This window comes from Maniola hyperantus, chromosome 13 (assembly GCF_902806685.2).
Source record: "Maniola hyperantus chromosome 13, iAphHyp1.2, whole genome shotgun sequence".
In the NCBI taxonomy this organism is placed as follows: Eukaryota; Metazoa; Arthropoda; class Insecta; order Lepidoptera; family Nymphalidae; genus Maniola; species Maniola hyperantus.
This window is the reverse complement of record NC_048548.1, coordinates 58,364-75,503: the sequence shown is the minus strand read 5'-3', so window position 1 is coordinate 75,503 and position 17,140 is coordinate 58,364. Positions and strand designations below refer to the sequence as shown.

General features: G+C 44.6%; 1 protein-coding gene across 1 annotated transcript in view; it reads right to left on the bottom strand.

Annotated features, from left to right (window-relative positions):
- The window catches only part of Dnah3 (dynein heavy chain 3, axonemal), a 69,447-nt gene that overhangs the window by 40,796 nt on the left and 11,511 nt on the right, over nucleotides 1–17,140 (bottom strand). The window contains exons 6-24 of the mRNA XM_034974433.2: nucleotides 15,215–15,390; nucleotides 13,862–14,065; nucleotides 13,344–13,580; nucleotides 13,080–13,167; nucleotides 12,776–12,983; nucleotides 12,167–12,381; nucleotides 11,843–12,033; nucleotides 11,364–11,548; nucleotides 9,950–10,212; nucleotides 9,642–9,799; nucleotides 8,291–8,483; nucleotides 7,631–7,857; nucleotides 7,111–7,288; nucleotides 4,510–4,675; nucleotides 4,332–4,428; nucleotides 4,027–4,228; nucleotides 3,550–3,720; nucleotides 3,182–3,329; nucleotides 1,083–1,281 (exon numbers count right to left, since the gene is read on the bottom strand). Coding sequence (XP_034830324.2) covers nucleotides 1,083–1,281; nucleotides 3,182–3,329; nucleotides 3,550–3,720; nucleotides 4,027–4,228; nucleotides 4,332–4,428; nucleotides 4,510–4,675; nucleotides 7,111–7,288; nucleotides 7,631–7,857; nucleotides 8,291–8,483; nucleotides 9,642–9,799; nucleotides 9,950–10,212; nucleotides 11,364–11,548; nucleotides 11,843–12,033; nucleotides 12,167–12,381; nucleotides 12,776–12,983; nucleotides 13,080–13,167; nucleotides 13,344–13,580; nucleotides 13,862–14,065; nucleotides 15,215–15,390 — 3,506 coding nt within the window. The remainder of the gene's footprint in view (nucleotides 1–1,082; nucleotides 1,282–3,181; nucleotides 3,330–3,549; nucleotides 3,721–4,026; nucleotides 4,229–4,331; nucleotides 4,429–4,509; nucleotides 4,676–7,110; nucleotides 7,289–7,630; nucleotides 7,858–8,290; nucleotides 8,484–9,641; nucleotides 9,800–9,949; nucleotides 10,213–11,363; nucleotides 11,549–11,842; nucleotides 12,034–12,166; nucleotides 12,382–12,775; nucleotides 12,984–13,079; nucleotides 13,168–13,343; nucleotides 13,581–13,861; nucleotides 14,066–15,214; nucleotides 15,391–17,140) is intronic.

The window sequence follows — 17,140 nt, the reverse complement described above, 5'->3', positions numbered from 1 at the left end:
CTCAACACACCCACTCTAACTGTCATACACACAGACAAACGAGCTGGTCTACTCTCTAGGAGACTCGACATCTACAAGATGGCAAGTGATATTGCCTATGCACGTCTCTATTTATCCACCGTCAATAAGAGAATATCATATAAATCACCCATACACCAAGTGAAGAAATATGATAAACAGCCTATTGGTTGTTAGTGCGACCCTGCCCCTAGCCTGTTCGAGCGCGGACCTGCTCATGTGCCGCAGGACCCGGGCTCCCTTGTGGGGACAGGCAGGGGTCAAACCAGACGGTGATACTTGAAACGGGAATAGAGATGCGTGGGCGGCGCACCAACGACATTCACAATCATGACATTGTAAAGTATAGACGCAGACGTGGCAATACTCAGAGGTCTCAGTACAACATATTGACAACGGGGGTATTGTGAAGTGCAGGCGCAGAGCTTCAGACACAGTGCAGGATTCAGTAACGCAGATTGTTATTTCTCAATGCATGCATGCATAATCAGTGTTTATCAGATTCTAAATCGAAGCATCGGGTTGTTTGTGAACAATGTTAAATCAGTAACAGACCAGTGACCAGTGTCAGTCATTGGCTAAGCAGAGCTTCGGTCAGTGCAATACGCAGATCAGACCAATCGGTATATCAATATCAGTGACGAATCAGTTAAGCGAGGTATGGGATGGCTATTAGGGCTGGTATGGCTATGGAGCCCATTGGAGGGTTTCCCCCACAGTTAAGTACTTTAACAGATCGGTGGCAGTTTTGGCGTAATTAGTTTTGATCACGATAAGATTCGATTCATTATTGGCTGGTTATTGTTGTCCCAGTGAGGGAAGCCATTTTGAGTGTTGTTTTTGTGTTCGAATCTTGTGGTTGTCGAATGCAGGCCCGTTATTGTTGCTTGCGGGTGTAGAAGAGTATTTCTATTTTGATTTGTTTGTCCCAACGCGTATTCTTTGAACGGCCCGTGTTGCCGAGGTACTCGAAGCCGTAGTCCACGTCCGTGGTGATCATGGAGCACACGATGCGGTCGCCGCGCCAGTAGTAGCGCAGCTGCGAGATCCAGTTGGAGTCATACCTGTAACATCTGTCGGTGAGCGGCGTGGCGACCAGGCGGCCCGTGTTGCCGAGGTATTCGAAGCCGTAGTCCACGTCCGTGGTGATCATGGAGCACACGATGCGGTCGCCGCGCCAGTAGTAGCGCAGCTGCGAGATCCAGTTGAAATCTGAGATCTCATGGACTTTCTTATTCTCCATTTCTTCCAGGATCGAGCGACCTGAGTGGTTATCAGAGAGTTAGTTTTACTACTATTACTACTTACTACTGCTATTTGAATTTATAAACAGCACAGGTTTAAAGATATTAAGTTTTACATCAGTTATTCGCTGGAAATCCCAAATTCATAAATGTTATTTTAGTTATACCCACTTAAATGTTATTATTGCAACGAAAGGTAGTTCTTATGTTTCATTATTCTTACAATAGTCGTTTTTACTCAGTGAGAAAAAGGGGTTTGAATGTAGGACGCTCTGGATAGGCATTTCTTAAATTCAATTTTGAAACAGACGAGCAGGACTCGATTGATGCTGTTAATAATTTTTTTGTGAATATATGAAAAGAGCTAGCTACTCCACTGCCAATTTATATACAACTAGCAGTTGCCCGTGACTTCGTCCGCGTAAAATTTCTGGTTTCTCATGAGGTCTGAATTTTCCCGCTGCAAAAAGCCTCACTTACCTATTCACTCAATCTCACCTTAAGACACGGAACCCAGAATACCTAAATGCCAATTTTCATATCTCTAACTTTAAATACATAGGATTTTCATATAACTTTTCAACCCTCATTTCACCCACTTAGGGTGAGAATTTAGTTAGATCATTTCCTACCTACCTACCCCCTAGAAAGAACCTACATTTCAGTAAAAAGTAAAAATGACAATAGTTAAAACTTTTCTATAAAAACTTTCCCCCCCTATTTTACCACCCTAAGGGAAGAGTTTCCCAAATTAACTTACACAGATTTTTATTATTTAAAGCTAATTAATTAGTCAGTGAGTGGTATTATTTATCTTTTATATATTTAGATTGCCCCCTATTTTACCACCCTTAAGGAGGGAATTTCCCAAATTGAATTATACAGATTTTTATTATTTAAAGCTAATAACCTAAATGTTGATTTTCACGTCTCTAACTCCAAAAACATAGGACTTTCTTACAACCTTCCACCCCCCATTTCACCCCCTTAGGGGGGGGATGTTCTCAAAACTGTTTCTTAGCTGATACCTACGTTCTAGAAAGAACCTACCATCCAAATTTCAAGTTTGTAGGCTTTATAGTTTCTGAGATTTCGTGATTAGTCAGTGAGTGAGTGGTATTTCTCTTTTATATTTATAATAATATATACAATTTGATTTTGAACTTCAAAATTCTGATGACTGTAGTCATCATTGAGTTACCTAGGTAACTCAATGATGTTGTAACTCAAAGGGTCCTCTTGACTCAGATGAACTTGAAATAAATTCAATTATAATGGGATTTAGAAATGATTGTGCTGCTGGATGGGATAACATACCAGTAAACGTATTAGAATCTGCCCTAAAGCACGTAATAAATCTCTGTTTTGCCCAAGGCATTTTTCTAAACGTCTTTAAAAAGCTGTAGTCCACCATGTCTACAAGAGTGGAGATAGAAATAAGGTGACAAATTATAGACCTATCTCAGTGCTAACAACGTATTCAAAAGCTTCAAAAGTAGAGAGAATGGTGAACAACCAACACACCAGCTTCTTGAATAGGCATAACGTACTATCTGAAAATCAGCTTAGCTTCCGGAGGGGAAAGTCTACGGAAGACGCCATCAGCCTTCTGACTGATGAAATTGTTAATTATATAGAAGCTAAGAACAAAGAAAAGTCACATAATAATCACTTTTTTGTATAGTTGCTTTTTTCGCTATTGAGGAGAAAAGTTGTATGTACCATGGAGAGCAAAGTTTTATGTTTCTTGTGCCTTTGAATCCCTCACTGCACACTGGATTCAAACAGGCATTGGCGACAAAAACGAACTTTGCTAACTCGTTGAAATAACGAGGTAATCCTCAGGCGTCCAAACGGACCATCGAGCGAGACAAGTACCACAAGAACTAGTTCTTTGGATAACTTGAAAATGCCCTCACCATGTACGTCGATGACGATGAGCGCTTCGACCGTGATGCGGTTCCCGGGCTCCAGCTCTCCTTGCACCAGGTACACCAAGCCGTTGATCTGACTCGTACTCTTTGCGATCAGCTCCGGGAGACTCATGCTCTGGATCGCTTCTATCGTCTAATAAATAAACAAGTGACATCGAACAGGAATTGGTTGCCATAGAGCCGTGGGTGACTGTCGGCTAAAGCGTGTGGATCCTTAAAAGTGACACAAACGCAGTCAATTTTAAACAAACTTAAATTAGTTTTATGATGTTTCGGAAGAAATTATTAGGTGCAACAGTAGCGAGCATGAAAATCTGAAAGGGTCGCAATGCATCAGCACATACGGATCTCACCTCAGTGGTGTACTGCACGCAGGACCCGGCCTGCACGATCTGCCCCGGCCAGTGCAGCACCCACTCCTCGCGCGCAGTCAGCGCGTACGCATTGATGGCTTCGGACGCGACGTCGCGCAAGCTGGTTACCATCTGCTGCTCCAGTTGTTGCAGCCAACGCTCCACCATGCCCTAAACCCGTCAAACTTGATTAGACAATTTAAAAAACTGCGATGGATTTTCAGCTGAAGAGAATTTCCTTGTATCTGGTGTATTTAAATCAAGTAGTTAATAATAATTGTGACAGAGATCTTAATTATAATATATCTATCTATGAATTGATGCTGTGGTAGACGTGCTCTGGACAGAAGGCCGCGTAGTACGGCGTCCGAGTTCCAGTACGATGGATCGACGACTTGAAGAAGAAGAAGACGGATGAGAAAGGCGGCGGTTGGATTGTAGTGCTGACAGTATACTAGCTTGTGACGGATGGCGTACCTTAGCGTCAGCAGGCTGTATGGACGAGGACAGCGCAACGACCTCCCCTTCCATCGACGCCATGCCGACGATCTCCTTGGCCGCGTTGAACTCCAGCGTGTAGATGCCCTCGAAGCACTTCTTGAGGTGAGGCTGCACGCGCATCGGGTCCTTCGTCTCCGACAAAATCTCCAGCAATTCGTCGTTTGACAGGAAAAAGAATCTGTTCAAATGTATAAGTAATATGCAGTTTAGATAATCTTTCCTTATATTTTTAAAAGTCACCATTGCAATAATGCTGTATATTTTGAGAAAATCTGACAAACCTGGGGAAGAATAGTCTCTTCTTTTCCAAATAATCGTTTAGGCCTCGTTGAATATCATCCAATAATGCGTTATTGAATCGCAATTTCTTCAGCAGTCCTGAAAATAATTATTATTACTTGGTTTTGTAATGACATAATAAAAATTACCCAGTATCATATAGCCACAATGATTCAGTACCAGGGAAGTCGGTGGCCAGCAGCACCAGGGGCTCCTTCTGCGTGGCCAGCATGACAGCGCGCCACTCCTTGTCCACGTCGCGGAAGTTGCGCGCCTCCGTCGGCATCTGCCGCATGATGTCCTCCGACGAGAATATCGGCTCCAGGTACATCCATGTGGCTTGACACTGCCGACCGACACACTCGTCATCCAATATACATCTACATGTAGGGACACATTACACAGGTAGCACGACGCTTGTACCTGACTCAGCGGACCACCACCGTAGCAATGTATCATTTTATATATTAGCAGTCGGTACTAAGTTCTCATATTAGTTGCACGCAAAATAAATGGAATAGTGAAGGAAGGTGTATTTATTCCTTACACCTACCATGAACCATCCTAAGTAGAGGCACCCATATCTCCTAAACATAGAACGAATTCAACGAGATTCATCGGATTCACATCTAAGCATATCAGTAATTAATGGATTTTTGTTTCATTAACTGATTAGAGAAAATTAGATGACGTGTCAATACGGGAGAAAGGATTGTCAGCAAGCCGGATTTTATATCAGTATTTGTGGACAAATGTTTTATTCTAAAAAGCAAAACTGGGTCGGTTATTTAGAAAGATCGATTGAAGCCACGGCTAAACTCAAAAAAAAAATCCCAATAATATTTTTGAAGTATTGGTAAAAATGCTAATTAATGTATATATTGGAGGGTCGATATTGAAAGAGTTCTTACTGTCTGTAGACTCCGTGAAAAGAAACGTATGAGCTTTACTCTAGGGAAGGTAGCCATCTTTATTTTAGTTGTCAGAGTTGGACTTTGACACGCACGCATTTGTTGTTGTTCAAAATTCTCTCTCGCGTTAAATTAATTATCAGATTATAGCTTAGCTAATTTTTATTATTTGAGATAGGTAGGTAGTTTCTTAATCGTGATATTTAATTCGGTGATTGTGATATAGTTAGAACAGTAATTGTTCGATGCTAATGTACGTTGTGTTAAATCGTAACATCTAGTGCCATCCGGTGACTTTGCCTGCAAAGCACTATTAATAATGTTCGCGTAGTTGTTTGACGAATATGGAATACTAATTATTGGTGAATATTAGAGTAATTCGTGAGTTAACGTTTGGCTCAGTGGATAGATTATTATAAGGACATCCGTTAAGGTTATTTCTGCAGACGCTAGTGATTTAGAGTGTAATTGGAGATATACCGGCAGTTGAGATAATGATTAGTTTGAAGTGATAGTTTAGTGTGATAGTAACTTGAAGTTAACTTTGATAGTAGGTACCCGCTTTAGAATCGTATAACCCGGTTGGTAAAAAATCATTGATGACTCTCGTGTAATGTTGAAATGGATTAGACAATGAGTTGCCCATGAGATCGAATAGCTTACATTCTACCTGGTTTCTGTTGTGATCGCTTATTTGGGTGGATAGTAGTCGTGGCGCGTGTGGCGCACGATGCTATGGTGTTCTGTATGCAGATGTGCACAGAGTGGAGAAGGTAGAGCTATTGCGATATTCTGAATTAGTAATGAGAAGTTAATTATAAGATCTGGTTTAGATCGTAAGAGAGTCGATGCAATGATCCTTTTAAGAGCGTTCATGAAGTTGTGATTGATTACCTTGAGATGATTAGATAACGGAGTCGGGTCGTGACTTGATTGAGAGGTTGCAATAGCAATTGCGCCCTAATCACACGATGTAGTGTTTAGCTTAGGTTAGCTAGTTTAGAGTGAGGTGAGGGGTCGCTGTGAGGGGTGGTTGGAGGCAACCATAGGTAGGGTTAGGTTAGGGTGATCTGGTTGTGTTACGTTGATGGTTTCCATGTGCGATACGTTACTGAGAACTATTTGTAAAGAACATGGATTAAAGTACCTACTTATTAATTACTACCTTCTGATGTCGGCTAAAGATGAATAATAATTATCAGCCATCCTCCTGTTCTCCGACATATATATTTTTTTTTACAAAAAAAATAAAAACCGACTTCGATACACAAACACTAAAAATTGAAAAATAATTTAATTTATTACCGAATATATTATGTATACAAGAGTTAATATAGTTCCATAATAATATTTTTTGGGGTGCCAATGAGGTGCCATTGTGGAGTCTCATAAAAATATGAAGCCTAGACGATTCGCGCAGCTAAAGCTAATTGGCACCGGCACCAAAAAGTATTATTATGGAACTATAACGAAGTCGGTTTTTATTTTTTTTGTAAAAATTTTTTATTTCACAATTTTTAGTGGTCCCATGGAATTATGCTGTGACTGGTTAAAAATCTACTGTTTACTAAGCTATTACACTGATCGCGAGCAATTTACTCTTATCCGTTGAGGAGTTCCAGTATCTATCTTCGAAGATGTTCATCAGATCTTCACCAAATTTAACCAACTTTGAAGTATACCCTTTCAAACAAAAAAATAATTTTCAAAATCGGTCCAGGCGTCTTCGAGTAATCGGGGAACATACATAAAAAATAAAAATAAAAATAAAAAATAAAAAAAAGATTTCGACGAATTGAGAACCTCCTCCTTTTTTGAAGTCGGTTAAAAATGTTAAGCGTGGAATCTTCCAGTGAGTGGAGGCTGTCACCTGCAGCCACTGGTCGAGGATATCCTGCATGCTGATGAGCTTCTCCTCCCAGGCGACCATGTCGTCCTCGAAGGCCTTGACGTACGGCGAGCCACGCATCGTCTGCGACTTGAGGATGTGGTCGTCGAGCTGCTGCTGGATGTCGTCCAGCCCCGTGAGGATGCCAACGCCGGTGTCCCTGATGCACGACAACATAACGAGCAACAAAAAATTTCTCTGTACTTTCCGAAACAAAACTCTACTCCCCCAAACACGGCTCGAAAAATATTAGTATTTAAACGAACTTATAGTAACAAAAATATAGTGAGAATAAAGGGAAAACACAACAATTGTCTGAAAACATGCATATAAGTATACTGTTCTAAAGGTAGCAATTTATTACTGGTTTTCAGGTACATAAATTTGAAGCAACACAAGTGTCCCAAAAAGCTAAACGTACCCACCCAAAAGACTAACAATAGAATTTTAAAGACAAATCCTTTAAATATACAGATAGATATGTTAGACGCAATAAACCGACCTGTAGGGCACGACCTCGAACTTGACGCCGATCCATTCCTCCTTCATCTTGTTGAGCGCCTTCTCGAGCGCGTACTCCTTGGACGCGTACTGCTCGATCTCCTCCAGCTGCGCCGCGAACACGTGCACGCCCTGCTCCACCATGTCGGCCAGCGTGCACTCCGGCCCGTGCACCACTTCCGCACCCACCAGCTCGCTGATCTTGGCCCAGTGGCGATCGCGCATGCCCTGCGCAAATTGAATGCTTCGTGCACCACTTTGGTGATTTAAGATTTTAGCTCACCGTAATAATTAGGCCTCGTGCCGAACTAAAACCTCGCGTCTGAGAGTTCGGACCTACTTCAAACTGTCACGTTGTTGTCAGCATCGTCTATCGAAGTGAGGAGTTCTCACAGGAGAAAATCAGGCAGGCGCTCTTTCTCTCTCGCAGGAAAGTGGAGGGATGGACGGAAGAACAAAAATAGTAGGGGCATCTGATTGAAGACAAAATGAGACTGAGAGAGCGGGAAAAGTAGACAGACAGTAGGTGTTTCTTTCTCTTGTAGACTGTCTCGCTCACTCATTGATAGGAAACAGTCAGGGCTGCCCAGCCAAGGAGGTACGGACGCAGTTCTTGATTTGCAGTTTCTAGAACCTACATCTAGTGATGTGCACCGGTCACCTTGTTGCAGATGGCGGTGAGCACGGGCAGCAGCAGCTTAAACTTCTCCAGCTTGTTGCGCACCATGTCCGCGATGCGTTTGGCACCGGGGTACTCCAGCAGCTGCTTGCCCAGCTTGTACAGCAGCTTCCACCACGCCTCCACGTCCTCGGCGATCTGCTCCGCCTCCAGCCCCAGGAACGGCCCGTGGTACCTGCGACCGATCGCCGTTGCTGATCTCCGAATACAGTACTTTAACCTTATTTGTGTGTCTTAATTTGATCCTTAAGTGACTGCCAAAAAACTTACAAAAATTTATTCGTTCTATAAGTGTAATAATTTAAATTTAAATTTTATGCATTTAAATTTTGCATTTCAAATTTCAAATTTCGCCGTAAAAACGCTACCCGCTATTTTTAGGATCCTGTACCTCAAAAGGAAAAAATGAACCCTTATAAGATTACTTTGTTGTCTGTCTGTCTGTCTGTTCGGCTGTCCGTCGTGTCCGTCAAGAAAACCTATAAGGTACTTCCCGTTGAGCTAGAATCATGATTCCGTCAGTGAGTGAGTGGTATTTCTCTTTTATATATTTAGATAAGCGTATGAATCCATACTTAATATTATAAATGCGAAAGTGTGTCTGTCTGTCTGTCTGCTAGCCTTTCACAGCCCATCCGTTTAACCGATTTTGACGAAACTTAGTACAGCGATAGCTTGCACCCCGGGGAAGGACATAGGCTACTTTTTATCGCGAAAAATCAAAGAGTTCCCACGGGATTTTTAAAAACCTAAATCCACGCGGACGAAGTCGCGGGCATCCTCTAGTATAATATAAAACATTCCACTTGCTTAGCAAGAAAAATAAATAAGTACGCGAAGATGAAATATAAAATGTCTTCCCCTCAGAAGGTAGAGAATCTGTAGATAATATGTTCCCGGTAAACGTATATTTACCACCACCACTACTCGTACTACCACCACCACTACCTACCACTACCACTTCTCGTAGCCGTCGTAGAAGTCGAAGGCGGTGTGCCACAGCTTGTGGAAGGGCTGGACACCGGCCAGCATGGCGCCCATGCTGAAGTACTCAGTTCCCGGCAAACGTATAAGCATAGCTACCACTTCTCGTAGCCGTCGTAGAAGTCGAAGGCGGTGTGCCACAGCTTGTGGAAGGGCTGGACACCGGCCAGCATGGCGCCCATGCTGAAGTACCCAGTTCCCGGCAAACGTATAAGCATAGCTACCACTTCTCGTAGCCGTCGTAGAAGTCGAAGGCGGTGTGCCACAGCTTGTGGAATGGCTGGACACCGGCCAGCATGGCGCCCATGCTGAAGTACCCAGTTCCCGGCAAACGTATAAGCATAGCTACCACTTCTCGTAGCCGTCGTAGAAGTCGAAGGCAGTGTGCCACAGCTTGTGAAAGGGCTCGACGCCAGCCAGCATGGCGCCCATGCTGAAGTACACCGACACCTCCTGCTCCAGCAGCACCTCCTCGTTGTTGATCTCGTCGGCCTCGCGCTTGTCGTCCTGTGACACACGGTTTTCATTGAACGTTTACTCTATCGTACACGGTACAGCACATCGGAAGGGTAACTATTACCCTCTTGTGTGTTTTCTCCAAATTGAAAATTTCAAGTGACTGACACTAAAAGAGAAAATATTTGAAAAAATACTTGCCGTCAAATGATGAAAGATTTCGTCAACTTTGGCCACCACCTCCCTGAGCAGGTCCAGGTTCAGCAGCGGCGGGTCGAAGCGCCGGAACTGCTCCAGCTCCTTTTCGTGCTTCTTCAGCTTCTCCTCGTAGATAGCTTTCCTGCTCTTCAGCTTGTCTTCCGCCATCAACTTCTTGGTGTTGAGGGTCTTGATGGTGAGGTCTATAGTCTCCTCCATGTCGAGCGGCCAGAGGAACACGCGCGTGTTCAGGTTCACGTCTTCGACTATGAACACGAACAAAGCGTAAAACTGTTCTAGGCAATTCTCCAAAAAATTATAAATTGAATGCACTAGCACACAGATCAAACTATTGGACGGATCGGGCTGAAATTTGGAATGCATATAGCTATTATGACGTAGGCATCCGCTAAAAAAGGGTTTTTGGAAATTCAACCCCTAAGGGGGTGAAATAGGGGTTTAAAATTTGTGGAGTCCACGCGGACGAAGTCGCGAGCATAAGCTAGTACAATAATAAATTAATACTAATAATAGAAACATATTATACTCTTAGTTTTAAAAATATTGTTGACAATATTTTTTTAATATTTCTTTAAATGGAAAAGATTTTTCCTGAAATATGTCTTTCGGCAAATACGGTAATATAATTACAGACATCTCTGTTATCGACCTGTGCTAAGATTTTCGAATCACTTGTTTGTCCAATAATTTACAAAAGTTAGGAGTAGTCCTTTGCAGCACGGAGTCCAAAACAAAAAATCTGTTATCAGTAACTTTGTTATCATATTATGTCAATTATATAGCAAAACACATGGATGATGGAACTGAAATTGATTCTATATAATATACTGATTTTACTAGCGCTTTTGATAAGGTTCATCATAGAAATTTTATTAGACGAACTATCGGTAACTATCGGATGTACGGTGTATGTGGCAATTTATTGTCTTGGCTTGATTCGTACTTAAAGGATAGGGTTCAGGTTGTAGCTGTCAAGGGATATGAGTGAAGGCCTTATAAGGCTGGGTCCGGGGTGCCTCAGGGATCGCATCTTGGTCCAGTACTCTTTGTTTTATTTATTAATGACATTGTTGATTTTGTGATTAACAGTGTAGTGTACCTATGCCTCCTTTTTGCTGAAAATATGAAAATATTCAGAACCATTACAAATTCTCAAGACACGTTTTTGCTTCAGGAGGATTTAAACAGAATACAGGCATGGTGTGAGCGCAACAGCATTTACGCCTCAAAATGTCACTTTTTAAAACTAAAAAAAAGCATCAGACTATTTCTAACTACACTATCAATGACGAAGATGAACATTATGATCATTTATAGTATTGAGAATATTATTATATTATTAAGAATATTATATTTTGAAATGTGCTGTCACGCGCCGTAGAGCGTAGAGACTCACAGGACAGGTGTGCGTGCTCCATGAGGAAGAGCACGTGCTCAGCTGCCGTGCGTGCCTTGTCGCGCAAGTCAAACATGGCGCAGTCGCGGCAGTCCTGGATGTAGCCCAGCAGCTCCACTAGCTGCGCCGTGGACTCGGGGCTCTCTGATGTGCGCGCCGCCATCTCCTCGTACACGTCGCAGATCCTGCACCATAGGTCAGCTGATGCTCACACGGTAGTCGATCGATGCCGCCTGGCGAGCAGGGACATACCGACCGGCAGAACATACCTCAACATGGGCTTTACATAAAATTATTTAAAATTTGCAACATTCGCAATATTCAAGGGGCAGTCCAACAAATTCCTGAAAAGCCGACCATGCATTGGCCGATATTGTCACTGAGATTGAGGGCTAGATGTCATCTATGTGGCAACGCGGGCGACATAGATGACATCTAGTTTATTCGTTGCGAGTCGCTATGAGGCCACGCTCACTTACGCTCTGTTCCACTTCCTGTTGACGGCGATGAAGTGGTCCACGATGTGCAGCCGCAGTGCGTCCACCTCGCCCCACAGCACGTCGTTGAGCGGCGCGCAGTCCAACATTAGCATGTTGAGAGGGATGTCGCGCCGCAGGAACGCGATCTCGTCGCGCAGGACGACGTACGTTTGGATGCGAGCCGCGAAATCCTGGAGATTTGAGAGGTAATTAGAAACCGAGATGACAAAAATCATTTGCGACAAATCACTAAGCGATAAAAATAATTCAAGATCTACAAACGAGGCCTGTCGTAGAAAACAAATCTCTTAATTTAAAAAAAACCTTCAAATAGGGCGGAGGTTGTAAAGCGAAGAACCCCAGCAGATCGTGGTGCGCGGTGCCGTCCAGGATGTAGTGGTAGGGGCGGTAGACGGCGAGGAAGCTGGCGGGGCCGGGCCGGTTGGCGTGGAAGTGCGCGACGCAGCGCTCCACGACACCCACCATGTACTGCTCGTCGGGGTACACCGCCGTCAGGTAGGGCTTGGGACGCTGCACACCTATCCAACCGTTTAAAACAATATTTACATGTAATAATTTTTAGTAACTATTTTCAAGATTTGGATGTTAAAGATTTGGAAATCCCAAAATGCAAAATATTCAAAATAATAACAACACCCAGAAGTTAACAGGGACCACACTCAAAATTCCAAACAAAAATGAAGATGATGCTAGAGCTTTTAAGGTTTGGGATTTTTTGAATCTAATAATAAACGATTAAAAGAAAGGAGGAGGATTAAAGATGTCTGGTGAGAGACGTCTAAAACTTTGAAGTAAGTATTTTCAACAAAACAAATGGACGATCTCCATCTACATTGTTAACCGACTTCAAAAAAAGGAGGAGGTTCTCAATTCGTCGGAATCTTTTTTTTTCTGATTTAAAATCTTACAAACCTGGATACATAATGGCATCAACACTGGGCAAGTGGTGATTAACGCCGATGATAGTGTGCAGCCACTTGATGATCAACACGCGCATGTTGTCAAGCGCCGGCTCGAAACTGAGGCAGGTGGAGCCGGGCCGGCCCACCACCTTGATGCGCAGCAGCGGCCGCTTGATGAACACGTAGTCGCTGTACTCTGTCCCGAAGTCGTTACCTTCCTGAGAACAGCGGATACCGACAAAATTACTCTTCTCGAATGGTCGTGATATTATGTCTTGAAGTTTTGAAAAATATTAAATAAAGTATTCACTTACCGAATAGTACGAGAAGTACTCCGCAAAATGATGAACGCTCCTCTCGACCAGATCGCGAATCTGGCGCGACATCAACGCGTGGATGCAACTGCGGAACAGACGTCATGCTGATATACCATATCTCGTAATCACCGTGTTTACCGACTGTCGGTGTCATTTAAATGAACCGAAAGTCAAACATGATAGGGCCCTTCCAAAAATTTACTATAACTGGTTACTATCAGTGAAGATGAGAAATAAACACAAGACTCTGTAAAGACTTACCTAAAAAATTTCTCAACCTGAAAGGTGGATTCTTTTTTCTTCTTGGCGACGTAGCAGGCCCAGTGCCTCCTCATCTTGACCATGGTGTCGGCCACGTCGACGAGCCAGTTGTCGACCAGCTCGGCGCGCGTCGCCGCGCATAGCTCGCCGAGCCGCTCGGTGAAGTCACTCGGGTAGTGCGGGAAGGGCACGGCTTCCTGCATCTTGTTCATGTCGCAGATGTACATGCTTTGGTATCTGAAATGATCGAATATGTAACTAAACATTTTAAAACATTTTAAACGACTGTAATCTGTTGAAAGCTTACTCGCTGAATAAGTCTTGGCATTTGGCAACAAAACTGCAATCCTGGATCCGATATCAAACAACTTCTTTCTTTCTAAGGCATCTAAGAGGCTCTGCAGGATTTGTAAAATCCTAAATACACGCTGATGCAACGAACGGGAGATGCCAAACAGAAGATGCTTTATCGTTATACTAGGATTCACAGTAACCTCCTCTCCATGTCACGCGCTCACCTCTCCTGCCACAGTCGCCGCAGCTCCAGCAGGATGGGGTTGCCCTGGTAGTGGCGGTAGGCAAGCGCGTGGCGCGCGCGCACGGCGGCGGCGTGCCACGGCACGGGCGCGCGCACGCTCAGCGCCGGCCACAGTGGTGGCAGGAACGCGATGTGGAGACGCCGCGTCTCCTCCGGGTCTTCCAGGATGTAGGCGAGCAGACATCTACCGAACCAGAACACGTGAAGAGATTCCGACATAGTCAAGCGGCTTGACGTAGATATTTTGTTTTGCTCGATCAAGCCGCTTGATGCAACCATGAAGTGGCTTGATCAAGCAAACGGAATTTTTGTCGTACATCGAACACTGTCTGAGCGTCGCGTCAAGCAAAAATTTGATGCTTGACTCAAACATCAAGCACCTATATTCCGCACCGCAACCTTGCGGAAGAGACTAACTACGTCCAGTATTGAAAATTTGGACGATCGTCGGTTGAGACGCGAAGACGCGAAGACGCGACGGTCGAAAAAATATCAATTTGTCAGATTGGTGTATCGTTGCGTGCGAGTGCGGCGAGTGGCTCGTGTTTCTCAATGCATTACAGAACACTGGACAGAATTAGTTCTGCTTACTTAGGTAAGCCCCCTCACTAGCTCGTGCTCAAAGTAGCCACGAGAATAGTCCGAGAAATGGGTGAGACTTCACACGGCAACCTTCCGCATTTTCATCCGCCCTCAAAATGCCCTGAGATTTAACAGCCCCGCGAAGTTTCAGTCACCTTTTGTCAGGATATGAATCACTCACGAGTTCACGATTCACTCTCAAGTAATTGACGTCAACACGCGGGCACTGTGACCGCTCCACTTCCTCGCAGCCCGCCATCTCTGACTTCCACTGGGCAAGGTTCCACAACTAGACGGTTGTGTGCGTGTGGTGAGCCCACAGCCAGCTGCAGCTATGCCATTTGCAGAGCAAAGCTCGCAGTAGCAATAGGGTAGCTCCAAAGCAAAAGCACAGAATAAATAAGAAGCAATAGTAGTTACTACGTAGCAAAAAATGATTATGTTTTGAATTTCATTGAACATACACAGCGTATGAGTATTGACGCAAAACTCTATTGTGGTTACCCAAATAGATGTAGCCAGCATAAGGCTTACATCATAAGGCAACACTTGGAGGGTTGGGAGCAAACCGAGTAAAGTAAGGTTATTGGCATAAAAAAGTCGGAAGACGAGCGCAAGTGTTGGCGCTCGATGGTGGAATGTTCTACTTTCTAGAGCAGGAGCGTAGTGCTGATGATGGCGATTACTTAATGGTTCTTGTACAGGAATAAGAGTAAAGCCTCGAGTGTCAAGCCCTATCTCATTAAACCACCTCCTCATAGCCATAAGGAAGAAGTCTCTTATGTCGGACTCGCTCTGGCGCACGCAGGCCTGGTAGGTGAGGCTCAGCAGGCACCGCCGGATGCCCGTCGTCTGCCGCTCCACTTGCGCCTCGGCACGCCGGTACAGCGCCAGCGGGAACTGCGGGATGTGCTCGCCGCTCAGAGTCTGGTGAATACCAACAACACAAAAAGTTAATACGTCACCGAATTTGATCTGTCGGCTTCTGCCGGTCCTTCCCCCGTCTCGCCCCTGTCACCCCCAGGATCACTGGCTGCAAGTCTTCGTCGATCGAGTGGTTCTGTCACTGGATGGAGAATCGACCCTGGAGGTCTTTACTGATCCTCGGTGTAACGGATAGCACGTTAGGCCAGCGACCCCGGGTATTATCGCTAAACCTTAAGTGGCAGTAGTTGTAGTGGAGTTGTATGCGGAGGGATCTGGGAGCCACCGCATTACTATCCCAAGAAAGCGTGTGTACTCTAAACTTTCATGATACAACCTTCAGTTGTGAGGAATACGGCAGAGAGAGAGAGAGAGAGAGAGAGAGAGAGATAGAGAGACTATGATCGTGGGCATTAACTCCGGAGTGGACCGATTTCTCAACTAAAACTTTTATGCCGGGTACCTTAAACCTATCTGCCGCGAACCTACGTAGTAGTTATAAATAATATCTGTCCCGGCTGTACACACGTGTTTAGTCGTCGTTAGCCCAACTAGTTTCGAACCCATCCGGGGTCCTTTTTCAAGAGAGTCAGTTCGCGCACGCGCCGTTGTTGTGACTGCGGGCCGCGCGTGCCGCTGCCCGTAGAGCCCGTTGTGAGGGTGGGTGGGGTCGACTAAACACGTGAGTACAGCCAGAACAGATATTATTTATAATGGAAATCACTCACAGTAGTTTAAACGCTAAAATACTCATAGTTTATTATCTTTTTGTTAATTTTATGGTTGTTCGCGCCAAATGGCGTGAAGGCATTGATTCGATGCCCATAAAAGGAGCGCGAGCGCACCGCGGGCCTAAACTGGTTCGGTCGGCAACAATCGGCTGAACTTCGTTTGCACTCGGGGTCTCGCCTCGTCCACGCGGATGATGAAATATGGCGTGACTCACCCCTCCCGCGCCGCGCGCCGCGCCGGTCGACCTATTTTTGCTCCGTTATTAGTTAGTCCACCGTATGACGCGATAAAGTGCAGGCCCGTTTGCAGGCGCTCGCGCGCCGCGCCACTTGGTGGCGCCGGCCATCGTGGCCCGAACCCGCGTGTCTTAGTTATTAATTGATTTATCTTCGAATAATGGTTCCGACGATGCTGCCCCTTTGTGTTCCCGCGATTAATAAGGGAGGGCCCGCGTGAAAGCGGCGTCATTTGTTGTGTCGGACCGTAGCGAGCGAAAATGGCGTTCATCCGCGTGTGCGAGGAATAACTTTTTGCAATATGCCGCGTGGTGTCGTGCGAATTGTGTTGATGATTGTAATTTGCCTACGAGCGCGTGAGTACTATTGGATAAGTTGTAATAATCAAGTGAAATCTCGCCGCTTGACTCACGCACATGAGGAGGCGCTGCCTCGTGGGTCCTCGTACGACGTATAACCTATTTGTCTATTAAACATTTGCATTATCTTTGTTTCGTGATAATTACGAGACGATTGTTATATTATACTTTCGCATTATGAATACGTACGCGAGCTATTGATGGTTTGAATTAGGGGGGCTAATTGCGTCGTGGACTATAATATTTGGATGACGGCCCCCTTAAGGAGTCGTGTAATTTACATAAACTAATTAGCGTAGTAAAATAGCATATTGTAATGAAGAGTGATTCAAGAATGTGCTACCGTGTATTTTGAAGTGCCGAGTGACCCCTTTTACACAATTGCCCCATGGGGACAATCGATCTCTCTCTTCCTCCGTTGTCCGC